This window comes from Podarcis filfolensis, assembly GCF_964270895.1.
Source record: "Podarcis filfolensis genome assembly, chromosome: 2".
NCBI lineage: Eukaryota > Metazoa > Chordata > Lepidosauria > Squamata > Lacertidae > Podarcis > Podarcis filfolensis.
In genome coordinates, this window is record NC_139605.1 from 19,660,032 (window position 1) to 19,675,918 (window position 15,887).

Here is a 15,887-nt window from a genome sequence, read left to right on the forward strand (position 1 = left end):
CAGATGGGCGAGGTATAAATAACAAATTATTATTATTATTATTATTATTATTATTATTATGGTCTCTGCTGCGGGACTTTAATACAGTGGTACCTTGGGTTAAGTACTTAATTCATTCCGGAGGTCCGTACTTAACCTGAAACTGTACTTAACCTGAAGCACCACTTTAGCTAATGGGGCCTCCTGCTGCCGCCGCACGATTTCTGTTCTCATCCTGAAGCAAAGTTCTTAACCCAAGGTAATATCTCTGGGTTAGCGAAGTCTGTAACCTGAAGCGTATGTAACCTGAAGCGTATGTAACCCGAGGTACCACTGTAGAATGTATTGAATGGGGTAAGCAGAGAGAAAGGACTTCCCCAACCATCTGTCCATGTTGTGGCCATATGGATAAAATATATAGAAAGTACTATCTATCTCTACAGATAAATAGATATAGTGTAACAGGTAGAGTGTAATGTCTATAGATATTACTGGATATATAGTATTGAACTGGGCGGGGTGCGTGTGTGGAAAAAGCAACCTCCCCTCCCTTCCATTTTGTGGCCATTTCTCCTGAGAGGCCTAGCTCGCGGCGCCCAACTCCCAGGCGCAGGAACGGGGCGCCTCCCGGGCCAGTACTTCCGCCCACTCGAGCCACAGAGTATACCCCAGCGGCCTAGAGCGGGCAGCGCCGGAGCTCCGTCTACCCCTGCGCGATCCCTCCTCCGAACTCGGCGGAGAGCGAGGGGGGCGGTGGGGGGGGGGAGAGGGAAACCAACAACAACTCTATGGTGATTTTGCGGGCTTCTTCGGAGCTGCTCTGGTCTCGCGCTCGGCTGCAGCTGCAACAACGGCGGCGGCGGCAGGAGCAGCATCCCCGCGTCCACCCCGAAGGCGGCGGCGGCAGCTGCAGCTGCAGCAGCAGCAGGAGGAGGAACGGCATGGACTCCCGCCCGGCCCCGCTGCCTCGCGCTACCCCCTGGCGCTCCCTGCCTTGCCCGCGCGCCCAACTCCGCCTCGACCTGGTGCTCTGTGGCGGGCAGACCTTCCGGTTAGTTGCGCCCCCTGGCGGCTCCCGAGCGCGGAATGGCAGCCTTGCTAAGAAAGGGTGTCCCGTCCCCCCGTCCCCCTCTTGCTCCCTCCCTTGTATTATTATCTCCAAGGTGCCCCTCTCTTGCTGCTCCCCCCTTGCCTGCTCCCCCTCTCTCCGGTTGCCACCTTTTCTCTCTCTCCTCTTTCTGCAAGGCTCTCGTGCAGTGCGGTCTTTTTTCTCTCTCGTTGGCATGGAGATGGCAATGAAGCTGCGCGTCCGAAAGGCACACAAAAAAGCCTCCATATATGTATAAATATGGCCAGCTCTGCCCTCTTGCCGATGGCTCTGCATTGCGCTTTCAGCAAAGCACCATTGTGTCTCCCCCACGGAACCTCAAGATCACCTGCAAATTTCTATGCATCCTGGCCACGGGCTTGCAAAGGAGGGGTTGCTTACTTATTATGGCAACAGCTCTTTTTTTAATAATTCGGGAGAGAGAATCCGCTTTGGAAAAAGGGACACTTATTTAGACTGGCGGGCTACAGCACAATTCTAACCAGGGCTGTTTTTTTCTAGAAAAGGGTGCCGAAACTCACTATGAACGGAAATGAATGGCGCCCACCTGAGAGGTGTCAGAACTGAGCTCCTGTGAGTTCCCCCTGGGGAAAAAGCCCTGATTCTAACAGTGTCTACTCAGAAGTACGACCTATTGAATTCAGTGGGGCTTACTCCCCGGTAGGTGAGGTTAGGATTGCAGCTTTAACTCCACGTCTCTCCTGCTCCCCACAACTATCTGTGGAAAGCAGCTGTGATCAGCGTTAAAACGGTCGCACCTTGGTTTTTGAACAGAATGTGTTCCGGAAGTCCGTTCGATTGGCTTCCAATTGCGCAGGTGCGCCAGAAACAATAGCGGAAGCCGTATCAGATGTTCGGCTTCTGAAAAAATGTTCAGAAACCGGAACACTCACTTCCGGTTTTCAGTCGTTTGGGAGCCGAAATGCATGAGTACCAAGGTGTTCAATAACCAAGGTACGGCTATACAGTATATAAAAACTAGGCACCAGGGTTAAACCAGGGTTGCAGGCGCCGAAACGGAATGCTTAGTTGCCATTTTGGGGCCAGACAGCTTGCAAGTCATATTTTTCAATACGACTTTTTGCTTCCTGACATCGTATCTATCTGACTGCACAGATAAAATACCACAGATAGAATTCTACAGGATGTGTTGCTAGTGTGTGAAAACCGTCAAGATCCGAGGATCCCCAGGCATGCACCTTCAGGTGGTGGAAACATGAGGCACCATCCTGGTACCTGAGTGTCTTCGCTTGGTCGCGAGTGGCTGATAGCCAGGTGCAAAATGTGCCTGGCGCCTGGTGAATTTCGAATGCTGGCGGTGTGGCAGAGTGCATGCTTTGCTTGAGGAAGGTTGCAATTTCAACTCTTGCTAGCCATGATGGCTCTGCTCTCCCTCCACTGCAGAAGGCAGTAAGTCACCAAATACTAGTTGTTGGGAATCACAAGTAGGAACAGCGCTCTTGCGCTAAGGACCTGCTTGCGGGCTTCCAGTGGACATCTGGCTGTTAGTGGCAGCCCCCAACTTGGATGACTCTGAAAGAGGATTAGACAAATGCATGGGAGAGAGGACTATCAGCGGCTACTAGCTACAGTGGAAATGTTCTACCTCCATTGCCGCGTAGTAATGTTTCTGAATATCAGTTGGTGGAAACCACAGGAGGGGAGAGTGCTTCTGCACTCAGCTCCTACTTGCCTATTTCCCCCAGGCGTCTGTTTGGCCACAGTGTGAACAGGATGCTGGACTAGATGGGCCTTTGGCCTCTTGTTATGTTTTATCCTCCAGCATCTCCAGGTAGGGAAACTGTGAACTGTTTGTGAAACTGTGGGAAGCTACTGCCTACCACTACAGAGCCAGATGGTCTCAGTACGTAGCTTCCAAAAGTCTGCATTATTGATCAATAGTGTTTTGATTCAGTTCTTTTAAAAAACCGCAGACATCCGGCTTCTAATCAAATGCACGACTTCATAAAGTAGAATAAGCAAATCTTTCTCAGTTCTTTAAATTCCTTTGTGAAGGATCACAGGAGCCCAGAACATCACCCATCTAGGATGTTTTTATCCCTTTGGGCTGCTACAACTGGGAGGATACAATGCTGAATAGAAAGTTAATAAGGGAGCCATTTTTTTGCAGTTTGGGGGGACGCGTTTGATGTCAGAAGAGCGTGCGTGTGAAACAAGGTGTCGTGTACAGTGGTACCTCGGGTTACAGACGCTTCAGGTTACAGATGCTTCAGGTTACAGACTCCGCTAACCCAGAAATAGTACCTCGGCTTAAGAACTTTGCTTCAGGATGAGAACAGAAATTGTGCGGCAGCGGGAGGCCCCATTAGCTAAAGTGGTGCTTCAGGTTAAGAACAGTTTCAGCTTAAGAACGGACCTCCAGAACGAATTAAGTTCTTAACCTGAGGTACCACTGTAGTTGGTGGAAGTGTACTGTAGGATAGTGTAGCTTGGCTCTATGATTCTGTGGCTGTGAGGTGGTGACGGGCCTTGTGACTCCAAAGATACAGGACTTGCCACCTTCTGGAGCATAAAGGGAAAGGCGAAGGAAGGCCTAGGTTAGCTTCTCCAAACTGCAGTTGGTCTGTCCCTGCTGCTAATAAGCCTTGCGTTCCTCTCAGGTGGTCCGAAACCAGCCCTGGCTACTGGACTGGTGTGTTGGCAGGCCGTGTCTGGACCCTCACCCAGTCAGAAGAACAGCTCTGGTACACGCTTCATGAAGAGGAGAAGGAGGATGGCAGCAGAGAAGACGACAGCCTCTCTGAGCCACCGCTGAAGAAAGGCAGGAAGCAGGCACAGCCCGAAGCCATCCGCGCTGGTACCAGCGAGCGCCCGGGCGGCCATTTGTCAGGAGAGCTGGTCCGGGGGACGGATGGGCTGACTCCCTCGCAGATCCTCCAGGATTATTTCCAGCTGCACGTCAACTTGTCTGCGTTGTACCAGGGCTGGTCCTATGTGGACTCTCACTTCCGAGAAGTGGCTATCAAGTTCCCAGGTAGGTGAGGTTCAGGGAGGCATTGCAACTCGATTAGCTGTGATGGCACCAGCGAAGGATAACTTATGTGATGGAAGAGAGAGAGGAGAGGGGGCAGTTTTCCCAGTTAGTTCACCAGCACATCTCAAGAGATGGAGGCAGGTGGCCTGGGTCTTTTTGCTGTTTCCTTTACCTGGGACTAGGGACACGGGTGGCGCTGTGGGTTAAACCACAGAGCCTAGGACTTGCCGATCAGAAGGTTGGCGATTCGAATCCCTGCAACGGGGTGAGCTCCCGTTGCTCTGTCCCTGCTCCTGCCCACCTAGCAGTTCGAAAGCACGTCAAAGTGCAAGTAGATAAATAGGTACCACTCCGGCGGGAAGGTAAACAGCGTTTCCGTGCGCTGTTCTGGTTCACCAGAGGCGGCTTAGTCATGCTGGCCACATGACCTGGAAGCTGTACGCTGGCTCCCTCGGCCAATAAAGCGAGATGAGCGCCGCAACCCCAGAGTCAGTCATGACTGGACCTAATGGTCAGGGGTCCCTTTGTCTTTACCTTACCTGGGACTAATAGAGCTACGTCAGGATTGCATCGCACGATACCAAATGCACACATTTTCACACAGAAGCAGGTGTGAGGTTTGGACTCCCAGTCATTTTAGGTTCATTTCCCCCTTCTTATTTTAAGGGAATAACACGTCTTGACCTTCTGGCTGCAGCAAGGTCTTTCGATACATGCAGACAAGCAATGTTAAAGAGGGGATCTATTGTTCTGATCGCTCTATGTAGCCCTAGTGTTTACAGCGACGACTTTCTACTGCTGCATTTGAAAAGTCCAGAAATCTGCTGCAAAGCCACCTCTGTCCAGCGCCAAAAAAAAAAAAAAGGTTAAATCGCATTACTTGTATAAATAATGCCAACTAGGTACGTTTGCTCAGTTTGCTAATTTGAGAGTCTCCTGCTTTTAATGGAAGTTTGGGAGGAGGTCATGGATTCCCGTTTCAGGCCAACAAACCACAAGCCTACTTGGCCTCTTTTTCCCTCTCCGCAAGGAATATGCTTCTTGTATTTCAGAATATGTTGCCTACTTGTCTTCAACCCTAGTTTGCTGCCTCAGGGACTAGAAACTTTGGGGGGCAGGGCGTTTAAAACACCATGTACCTGATAATGAATTTGACATGGTTACTGAGTGCATACAGCCCTTAGCCACCGAGAGCCATCAGTCTGGGGACACCCTTTTCAGCTTATTTGAAAAGTGTGTGGGTGTTTCAAGCTCTATCAGTTAGGTGAGTGTTTGTTATAATAATAAAAAATAAATAATAAAATAATAATGATTAAAAATATTCATACCCCACCCTTCCCAGTTCAGAAAACCGGGCTCAGGGCAGCTAACAACAAATTTAAAACATTTAACTGATGCAACAAAAAACAGCATAAAATACAGTATAAAACTTGAATAATAAATTCAAAATTCAAAAATCAATTTAGGGGGGAAATCCACCCAATAAACATTAGATGATCACCAGGGCTAGCTGGCTAAATTAGTCCTATTTGGGCCAGCGAGGAGACCAGGGGAGAATTAGCTGTGGGATCCCAAAGCGGGTAATCTTCATAAAAGGGGAGGGGGAAGGAAGAGAAGGGAAATAAAAGATCAGGCTGAATTCAAATTAAAGGCCAAGCGGAATAGCTCTGTCTTACAGGCCCTGGGGAAGGAAGTTAAATCCTGCAGGGGCCTGGTCTCATGGGACAGAGCATTCCACCAGGTCGGAGCCATCACTGAGAAGGCCCTGGCCCTGGTGGAGGTTAATCTGACTTCCTTAGTGCCCGGGACCTCTAAACTATGATTATTCATGGACCTTAAGGTCCTCTGCGGGGCATACCAAGAGAGGCGGTCCCGTAAATACGACCTTGCCTCCCTCCCACCCTCTTATCTTCTCAGGTGTCCGGGTGCTGCGACAGGACCCCGTAGAATGCCTCTTCTCCTTCATCTGCACCTCCAACAACCACTTGTCGCGCATCACCAACATGATCCAGCATCTGTGCCAGGTCTTTGGGCGTCGCCTCTGTCAGCTGGACACCAAGACGTACCACGCCTTCCCCTCGCTGCAGGCAATGGCAGGTAAGAATGCTTGCTCTTCACGGGTGACCCAAGAGAAATCTGGACTCAAACTGCATGGCGGTTGCTATCCCTTAACAACTGAGCATGGAATATGGTGAAATGCTATGAAATCTTTGCCTCAATTAGCTTTTACCCGCTGCCTTTGTTGGTGCTGCTTCTTGAGTATCTGGAACAATGAAAGACGGCGAATTTATTGACCGCCTCAGAAACTGAGATCGCTAATGTATGGAATTATCCAAAGGGGCCTTCTGTGGAGGATTGGCTGACATTCTTTTGAGAGACTAAAAAGGGAGCGGGTGGCGCTGTGGTCTAAACCAGTGAGTCTCTTGGGCTTGCCAATCGGAAGGTCAGCAGTTCGAATCCCCGCAACAGGGTGAGCTCCCGTTGCTCTGTCCCAGCTCCTGCCAACCTAGCAGTTTGAAAGCACACCAGTGCAATTAGATAAATAGGTACCGCTGTGGCGGGAAGGTAAATAGCATTTCTGTGCGCTCTGGCTTCTGTCACGGTGTTCCGTTGCACCAGAAGCGGTTTAGGGAAGCTTTTAATGTTTGATGTATTACAGTATTTTAATATTTTTTTTGGAAGCCGCCCAGAGTGGCTGGGGAAGCCCAGCCAGATGGCCGGGGTATAAATAAATTATTATTATTATTATTATTATTATTATTATTATTATTATTATTATTATTATTATGTCCTGCTGGCCACATGACCCAGAAAGCTGTCTGCGGACAAACATCTGCTCCCTCGGCCTGAAAAGAGAGACAAGCACCACACCCCTAGTCCCCTTTGACTGGACTTAACCGTCCACGGGTCCTTTTTGCCTTAATGTTGATTTAAGCAGGATAAATCTCCTGAGGGTTAGGAAAGGATAGCCTATAACAAATTCTAGCTGGATACACAGAATTAATTTTGTTTGCTTATTTGTGTTTTATTGAGGGTATTACAGTGAGTTAAAGTAAATAAGAAAGAGAAGAGAAGAAGAAAAAGATACATTAAAAGCATTAAAAAAAGCAAAACAACAATATCAAAATAATAAAAATATATAATTAAGGTTGCAGAACTATGTAGTATATACGTAAATAGATAAACTTATTGTTTCCCTCAAGTATACATTGGTTCATCAGTCATTATGGTGTCGATAAATAGGTTCCAAAGATACAAGGGATTAATATACAGTGGTACCTTGGGTTACAGACGCTTCAGGTTATGGACTCCGCTAACCCAGAAATAGTACCTCGGGTTAAGAACTTTGCTTCAGGATGAGAACAGAAATCGTGCTCCGGCGGCATGGCAGCAGCGGGAGGCCCCATTAGCTAAAGTGGTGCTTCAGGTTAAGAACAGTTTCAGGTTAAGAACGGACCTCCGGAACGAATTAAGTACTTAAGCCGAGGTACCACTGTATTTGTTTTTTGGGATGTGGCGCATGCATGTTATAGTGGCATTGCTTCGTAGCTGACCTGTAAGCTGTGTGCTCATCTTTTCTTTTAGAGGACTGGTTAATTGACCAATGTTGTGTTAGCCATTTCTTCTAGGAAATAATAATGGCTGCCGGACATGCGTCTTTCTCTAGACGACCGTAACAGTTTCTTCAAAAGGCTGCCATCCTTCTTTGGGTGTCCTGTTGCAGGAGCAGACACAGAAGCCCGGCTGCGGGACCTTGGCTTTGGATATCGGGCGAGGTTTGTTAGCGAGAGTGCCCGCGCAGTTCTGAAGACGCTAGGTGGGGCTGCCGGCTTGCAGCAGTTGAGAGCCGTTCCTTATGAACAGGCTCGACACGCCTTGTGTACGCTGCCTGGAGTGGGAGCCAAGGTGAGTACAAATTAGGCACCTTATCCCTCTGTTGTTATTGCCCACCTAGCGCCTCCGTTAACATCTTTTGGGTGCCAGGTAAAGACTTGGGGTTTCCCATGCAATATGATGTTGTTTAGCTACTAAGCGTGCTACCAAAGGTTCGCGTGGCTTTTACAGGGTTTGTTTCATTCTGCTTTTATGGTGTATTGTGTTTTTATGTTTTCAGTGCGTTCTAAGTCAATTGGAGTCAATTGGAAACTAACAAGTTTGAAGATGGTGTTGATACTGTTAACAATAGTTGTATTTTATTGTATTGATCTTTCCGAATGTTGTTCCTGATTTGTGTTACAGTAGGGTAGGAGAGCTGGGGGTGGAACCACACATCTGGCAACCAATGTGCCCCTTTGGTTTCATATAATACATGGGTAGACGAGTCTAAAAAGCCCAGAATGCAAATTTTCACAGCCCTCTAGCAGCTATGGTGGCTCATTTACCAGAAGTAATGTACAGTATTTAGCATTAGTTCTGGAAGTGTATAAATTATTGTTTGTTTGTTTGTTTGTTTATACCCCGCCCATCTGGCTGGGCTTCCCCAGCCACTCTGGGCGGCTTCCAACAAAATATTAAAATACAGTAATGCATCAAACATTAAAAGCTTCCCTAAACAGAGCTGCCTTCAGATGTCTTCTGAAAGTCTGGTAGTTGTTGTTCTTTTTGACATCTGATGGGAGGGCGTTCCACAGGGCGGGTGCCACTACCCAGAAGGCCCTCTGCCTGGTTCCCTGTAACTTCTCGCAGTGAGGGAACCGCCAGAAGGCTCTCGGCACTCAATCTCAGTGTCCAGGCCGAATGATGGGGGTGGAGACGCTCCTTCAAATATACTGGCTTCTGACCAAACTAAGCCTCCCAGAGTTGAATATTAATGTATTTGAAATTTGCTTCTCATTCATGTACTGATGTATTAAAATGATAGGCCTTAAGGATGCCTCATTTCGCTGATTAAAGGGGAAGAGGATTAAGGTTTTATGGCCATATTTGGGGGAGTCGTACTGATGTATATTTTGGCAGTGGTTCCCAGGTGTGAAATATATTGGTATTATTTTCAAGCTCTCCTACCCCACTTATTACTGCTGGTTCTTGCTGTGTGCTAATGTTGTGACGTGGTTTCCAATTTATTATGAATGACACATTGTGAATTTATCTGCTGGGGAACACCTTGGGTGGGTTTGATCCTAAAAGGCAGCTTACAAGAAGAGAAGAAGAAGAAGAGGAGTTTGGATTTGATATCCCGCCTTTCACTCCCTTTAAGGAGTCTCAAAGCGGCTAACATTCTCCTATCCCTTCCTCCCCCACAACAAACACTCTGTGAGGTGAGTGGGGCTGAGAGACTTCAGAGAAGTGTGACTGGCCCAAGGTCACCCAGCAGCTGCATGTGGAGGAGCGGAGACGCGAACCCAGTTCACCAGATTACGAGTCTATCATTCTTAACCACTACACCACACTGGCTCTCTTACAACATTTTGAAGGGAGTGAACAAATGAATACATAACTATGGCACAAGGGCTGTAGTGTGGTAGGGAGGGGACTACTTGAACTTTGACACACGGCTGCCTGTTTGTAGCTGTGTGTCCTCCAGCAACGGCAAACAAGGGCCGCTATCGTGGTGTAATTTTCTTCGCTTCCCTTTGCAGGTGGCCGACTGCGTGTGTCTCATGTCTCTGGACAAGGCAGAGGCCGTGCCGGTGGACACCCATATATGGCAGGTTGCCAAGCGGTACTATGGCCAGGAGCTCGGCATGGGGGCCCGCAGTGTGACTGAGCGGGTGCACCGAGAGATCGGTGAGGGCCAGTGGGGTCAGGTGCCTGCCTCTTGTGAACCCTTCCTGGATTCGGTTCAGCATGCAACCTCAGACTTGCATTCTGCATTGGGACCCTTGCCACTGTGGGTGGTGCTGTGGTCTAAACCACTGAGCCTAGGGCTTGCTGATTGGAAGGTCGGCAGTTCGAATCCCTGCGACAGAGTGAGCTCCCGTTGCTCTGTCCCAGCTCCTGCCAACCTACAGTTTGAAAGCACACCAGTGCAAGTAGATAAATAGGTACCGCTGCAGCAGGAAGGTAAACGGCGTTTCCGTGTGCTCTGGCTTCCGTCACAGTGTCTCATTGCGCCGGAAGCGGTTTAGTCCTGCTGGCCACATGACCCAGAAAACTGTCTGTGGACAAACGCCGGCTCCCTTGGCCTGAAAAGCGAGATGAGCACCGCAACCCCATAGTCTCCTTTGACTGGACTTAATTGTCCAGGGGTCCTTTACCTTTACCTTTAGGTCCCGCAGCTTGTTGCTGTATGCTGCCGGCATAACTTTAAAACAAGGTGACGATGACAAAGTGGGCAGCAATGCCCACTGATTCAGAAAATACACAATTTGCTTGCTCGAGGCTTGCAGAGGCTCCATGAAATAGAGGGGTTGATGGTTTGCTGAGATGCCACTCAACTGTGGCTGCTCAGTTGCAACTTCTCAAACTCACTCTCGCCTTCCTCCCAAAAAGCAGGGGGCAGTAGAGCCCTTTCAGTTATGGAACAAGTTGGAACCAATCATTGCCAATTGCTACAAATGCTCACTATGGTTTGTCAGGGAACTCCTCTCCTAATAATAATAATAATAATAAAATTTTATTTATATCCCGCCCTCCCCAGCCGAAGCCAGGCTCAGAGCAGCTAACAACAATAAAAGTAACACAGCATTCTAAAATTAATTCATTTTAAAATCAATTCAAATCAAATTAATGGCAACCATTGGGCTAGAGCTCTGTGAGGATTACCAAAGGAGGGGGTCAGACTCTGCCTTGGCCAAAGGCCTGGTGAAACAGCTCTGTCTTGCAGGCCCTGCGGAAAGATGTCAAGTCCCACAGGCCCCTAGTCTCTTGTGACAGAGCGTTCCACCCGATCGGAGCCACTGCTGAAAAAGCCCTGGCACTGGTTGAGGCCAGCCTAACCTCCCTGTGGCCTGGGACCTCCAAGATATTTTTGTTTGAAGACCGTAAGGTCCTCCGTGGTACATACCAGGAGAGGCGGTAAAGAGATTAGGGCTCTAATCTTCAGAATGGGGATGGGAACATCCATGTAGATAGGAAGCATTCTGGCCAATGCGAGCCAAGGGAGAGACATCACCATGTTTTGGCGGTAAAACACCTGCTTTGAGTGCAGAAAGTCCCATGTTTTATCCAATCCTTGAGAGGCAGGGCAGACAGCACACAGCTAGATGGACCCAATGGGAGCTTCCTTTGAAGAATTGGTTGTGTGAATCCACTCCCTTGTCAAGGCAGCTTGTTGCCTTCCAACTCACTAAGGCTGCCCTCTTGACTGCTCTGCCTTCAGGGAACTTCTTCCGGAGCCTGTGGGGACCATATGCTGGATGGGCACAAGCGGTGAGTAAATGAGTGGAAAATCCTCTTCTTTTTCTTCTGCGGCTTTGTGCAAGGCCATGCGTGAGAAGGGAACACACAAGAACAGCTAGATCGTCCAACTGCAGGAATCGGCTTGAGGGTAAAGTAGTTCAGAATTGTAAGAATCTTAGCTTTCATTGATTTTTTTTGTTAAGGGCATCTGAGTGAATGGTCTTTGTCTGGGGATTATTTCAGAAGCAGAAACAGTTAAGTAAATCTGATCCAGCTTTTCTTGCCACAGCGACTTGTAGGGGAATATTTACTTCATCTAGGCCAGGGGTCAGCAAACTTACCGCGCCTCGGGCCGGTGTCTCCAGTGCTGATCACATGGCAGGCTGGAGGGCGGGGGAGTGCGTGCCCATACGCATGTGCATATGCTATTTCCTGCGCATTTCCGGGTCGGAGGAGCACCAGAAATAGCTTGTGCACATGTGAACGGGCCTCCTCCGACCTGGATGTGCACCGGAAATAATGCTTGCGCATGTGCAAATAATGCTTCTGCATGCGCACAAGCTATTGCCGGTGCTCCTCTGGCCCAGAAGTGGGCAGCTGTGCAGCGCCGGTAAGAGCGGGCGGCGCGGATCGCCGCAGGCAGGATAAACGAGTCCCTCGGGCCTTAGCTTGGAGACCCCTGTTCTGGGCTATGTTAAAACATAAGAAGAGACCTGCTGGACCAGACCCAAAGTCCACCTGGTTTAGCATCTTCCTTCCCATAATGGCCAGCCAGGTGGTCCTAGGAAGCTCGCAAGCAGGACTTGGAGGCGATAGCTCTCCCCACTCCTCCCCAGCACTGGTGGAGGAAGAGGGGTGTGGAGGGAGCACACCGCCCCCGGCAGCGTGATCCCGGTGGGGTACCCCCCCCACCCGCACTGGGTGCCATGCCCCCGCAGGTGGCGTGCCACACCCCCCTTCCCTTCCTGCCCTCCCCCCCTCGGTGCCAGAGCACGAAGCTCCACCACTGCTCCCCAGTCGATATTTTTGTGGAATACTTCCTCTGAACATTAGCCAACATGGAGAACAGCCATTGACAACTGGGACCAGCAAGTTTTTGTCCTATGTTTTCGCTGTTCCAGGTCCCTCTCCCCGCATGTCACCTTCTTCCCAACTCTTCTCTGCCTCCTCTATTCCTCGCTTTCCCCACCTCCTCCAAGTTGTCTTTCCCCTTCTATCCATTTGTGCACAGCCTGCTTTTCCTGCCAGGAGAGATGTGGTGGCTGTCTCTTTTTCCTGCGTGCCTCTGCAAGTCTAAGGATTCTCTGGAGCCTGCAGTGGACCTCCCTCTTGCTTCCGAGTGGGACGGTTCGCCATCCATAGCGATCACAACACCTTGCTTGAATTGGCCATTAGAAGGAACAATAGACCCACCCTCCCAAATTACCCGTTTCCCTTTTCAAGCCTTCTGACTCAGGTGGCCATCCCTCGGTTTTGTGGCAGTATGTTCTCCAAAGTAATCAACATGTTGTGTGAAGATGTTTCTTTCCTCAGTCTGTATATACAGACAAAATAATACACAGCCCAGTAGATGCTACTCTAAGGTATGCTTACCTGCCCAGTTTTAAACTGGTCTGAATGGTGCATTTGTGCACACAGCCTTTTTGCCTCTAGGCCTGTTTTTGTTTTGTCGTGGCCTCAGTGTAAAATTGCCAATTTGTGTATACCGTATTTTTTGCTCTATAAGACCCACTTTTTCCCTCCTAAAAAGTAAGGGGAAATGTGTGTGCGTCTTATGGAGCGCATGTAGGCTGCACAGCTATAACAGAAGCCAGAACAGCAAGAGGGATTGCTGCTTTCACTGCGCAGCGATCCCTCTTGTTGTTCTGGCTTCTGAGATTCAGAATATTTTTTTTCTTGTTCCCCTCCTCCAAAAACTAGGTGCGTCTTGTGGTCTGGTGCGTCTTATAGAGCGAAAAATACGGCAGTTGACATTTGCTTCTTCTGACGCAGCTGGCAAAACTCTTACCTGGCTCACACAGAAACCTGCTTCCTCCTCTCTTGGGGGGCCTATTTCCAAACCAACTTTCGTAAACATTTGTTTCCCTCCGCAATTCTGACTCTCTGCCCTCCTTCTCCAGGTTCTTTTTTGCGCTGATCTACGAAAGTACCAGGAATCTTCCGATCCGGATGCCAAGCACCGCTGTGTCAAAGTTGCCAGGAGTACCCTTCCCACCTTGACGTCGTAACCTCTCCCACAGCCTCCTGTTTTGTGTGCCTGGCTTGGGCAAGTAAGAAAAACCATTTCTTCTACAGGGCTGGAGAGGCACAGGAACATCCACACCAAGAACAGGGGCTGCCAGAAAGAGAGGCAGGCTGGCGTGCTGTGGAGCTCTCCTCTTAGTTAAACTGCTGTTGTCCTTTTCCACCAGGGGTCTCCTGTGGTGGTTGTAAGCTTGATGTGTAACCGCAATGTATTATAGAATAGAATCCTCTTTTTTTGTTTTGTTTTGTTCCTGTGGCTTTGGTCATTTGCTTTGGCTTTGGGGTACAGTATTAAGTGTGGCGTAGGCCGGTTTCTCAGTTCAGGCCTTTGGGTCTCTCAATTCAGAGTCCCTACTTACCAGAACCAGGGTCTTGGTTCTATAGACCTAGACCTAGGAGTTACCTCACTTCAAAAAGTATTTCTCCACATAATGGATGTGTGACAGGTAGACTTGAAGGCCAGCTGCTGAGGGCTGGAGTCTCATCGATATCTGTGATCTTGTTGACATTGGGTGGGGAAGTGGGGAACTAGCTGGTGGCGGTTTTCCCAGATCCCACCATGCTTAGCAATTTCAGTGGGCCCTATTAAACTTTAATCTAGGTGTGGTTTAAAAGATAGGCTAGAGTGTCCTTTGAAATGAGAAGATTTTAAGTCGTGTGCACGCGCAAGGGAGCAGAGGTCACGCTTTTAACTCCACGGCGCTCTCATTTTGTACGTAACTTGTAAATGTACATGTTTGTATATACATACATACAACAGTGTCTTTGTGCATGTGCCCTGCGACGGCAAAACCCTCGCCGCTGGTTGGATTAAGGAATTCCCCGCGACAGAGTGAGCTCCCGTTGCTCTGTCCCAGCTCCTGCCAACCTACAGTTTGAAAGCACACCAGTGCAAGTAGATAAATAGGTACCGCTGCAGCGGGAAGGTAAACGGCATTTCCGTGTGCTCTGGCTCCGTCACAGTGTCTCATTGCGCCGGAAGCGGTTTGTGCAGCAAAATACACTTTCACTCTGCTGGGCCTGAGGAACAAGTTTGGAATGAACTCAAGTCCCCTTGCTTCCAGAGGGACCAAGGCTGAAATTGCAGGCACGCTTACCCAGGAGTAAGCCCCATTGAACCCAGTGGGATTTATTTCTGAGTAGAGACAGTTGTGCGACTTATCAGGACCAGTTTTAGTTGAACCGGAGTTATTGTGTTTTGCTGGTGATCAGCTTTTTAGGGAGAGGACTAGCCACCTGCTGTCAAGGTGGGGATAGCAGAGAACACCAGGTTGTTTGCTGGTATTCCAGACACTAAAAATGGCTGCCATTTGGGCCGAAGCCCAGCCCAAGAAGCTCCCCTCTTGCCTCCCTTCTGGCTTCATATTATATTCCCTGTTCCAACCGCTGAAGAAGTACCTTCTGGCCTTGAAAAGCAGGCCGTCTTCCCCCTCCCAACCTATATGCATCCATAAACATCTACCAACACATTCACCCCTCTGGCTTTTGCATCAACATAGTCTTCATCTGAAGGAACGTTCGTCTTGTTGAGTTTTCTTCCTTTATTCTAGTCTGGGCTTTTAATTCACCTCATTTTTTTTCCTGCTCAATGAACCTAAAACCTCTTGTTCTATTAAATATTATTATCCCTTTTCTCTTCCTTCCACTAATATGGAATGTTGTTTCTGAATACATTCACTGTAGCTCAGTATGTTATCTCTTTTATCATCTTTGTTTTTCATTCTGAAGTGTCCTTTTCCGTCAATTTTTGTTTGTTTGTTTGTTTTGGTAAAACATCCTCCATTTCTATAGTGGAGTTTAAAATCATATTTTGTAACCTGTACTGTGTGAATGCTCTATAGTCAGAGCTAAGCCCTTTAAAATCCTGCTGATTTCACTGGGAGAGACTTAAGCGTGCTTGTTTCTTCCCCATCAAAATCCATAGGATTTGAAAAGCTGGCTCACGGCCCTGTGTTTTGTTTTGTTTTAATCATCCAGCGATTTGACCTACCGTTCCCTATACCAGCCCCTGCCTTTTTCGTCTTGACTATTTCTAGATTGTAAGCTGCTTTGGGCAGAGACCTATTTATTTCTACCCTTTTATAAAGTGCTTAGCTGACTTCAAGGTGCTGTAACGATAACAATAAACAAGTTGTGTCCTCCTAAATCTCTCCTCTCCTTGCCTTCTTTCACTTTTAGAAACAGATCTAGACACTACCGGGTGTGTGCAGACCCGCCCCCCCCCTCGGTTGGTTGCTGGGTGAGGGGGCATCAGCGGCCGCTCCCTTCTTTTCCCCCACC

At 48.7% G+C, this 15,887-nt stretch overlaps 1 protein-coding gene across 1 annotated transcript; it reads left to right on the forward strand.

The window, feature by feature from the left end:
• Window positions 1-710: 710 nt before the first annotated feature.
• On the forward strand, window positions 711-15,753 carry OGG1 (8-oxoguanine DNA glycosylase). The gene is made up of 8 exons (XM_083602010.1): window positions 711-1,030; window positions 3,709-4,082; window positions 6,000-6,179; window positions 7,807-7,988; window positions 9,662-9,809; window positions 11,344-11,393; window positions 13,484-14,439; window positions 14,590-15,753. Exons 1-7 carry the CDS (start codon window positions 768-770, stop codon window positions 13,589-13,591), a joined length of 1,305 nt encoding a protein of 434 aa, XP_083458136.1. The 5' UTR covers window positions 711-767; the 3' UTR covers window positions 13,592-14,439; window positions 14,590-15,753.
• The last annotated feature ends 134 nt before the right edge of the window (window positions 15,754-15,887 follow it).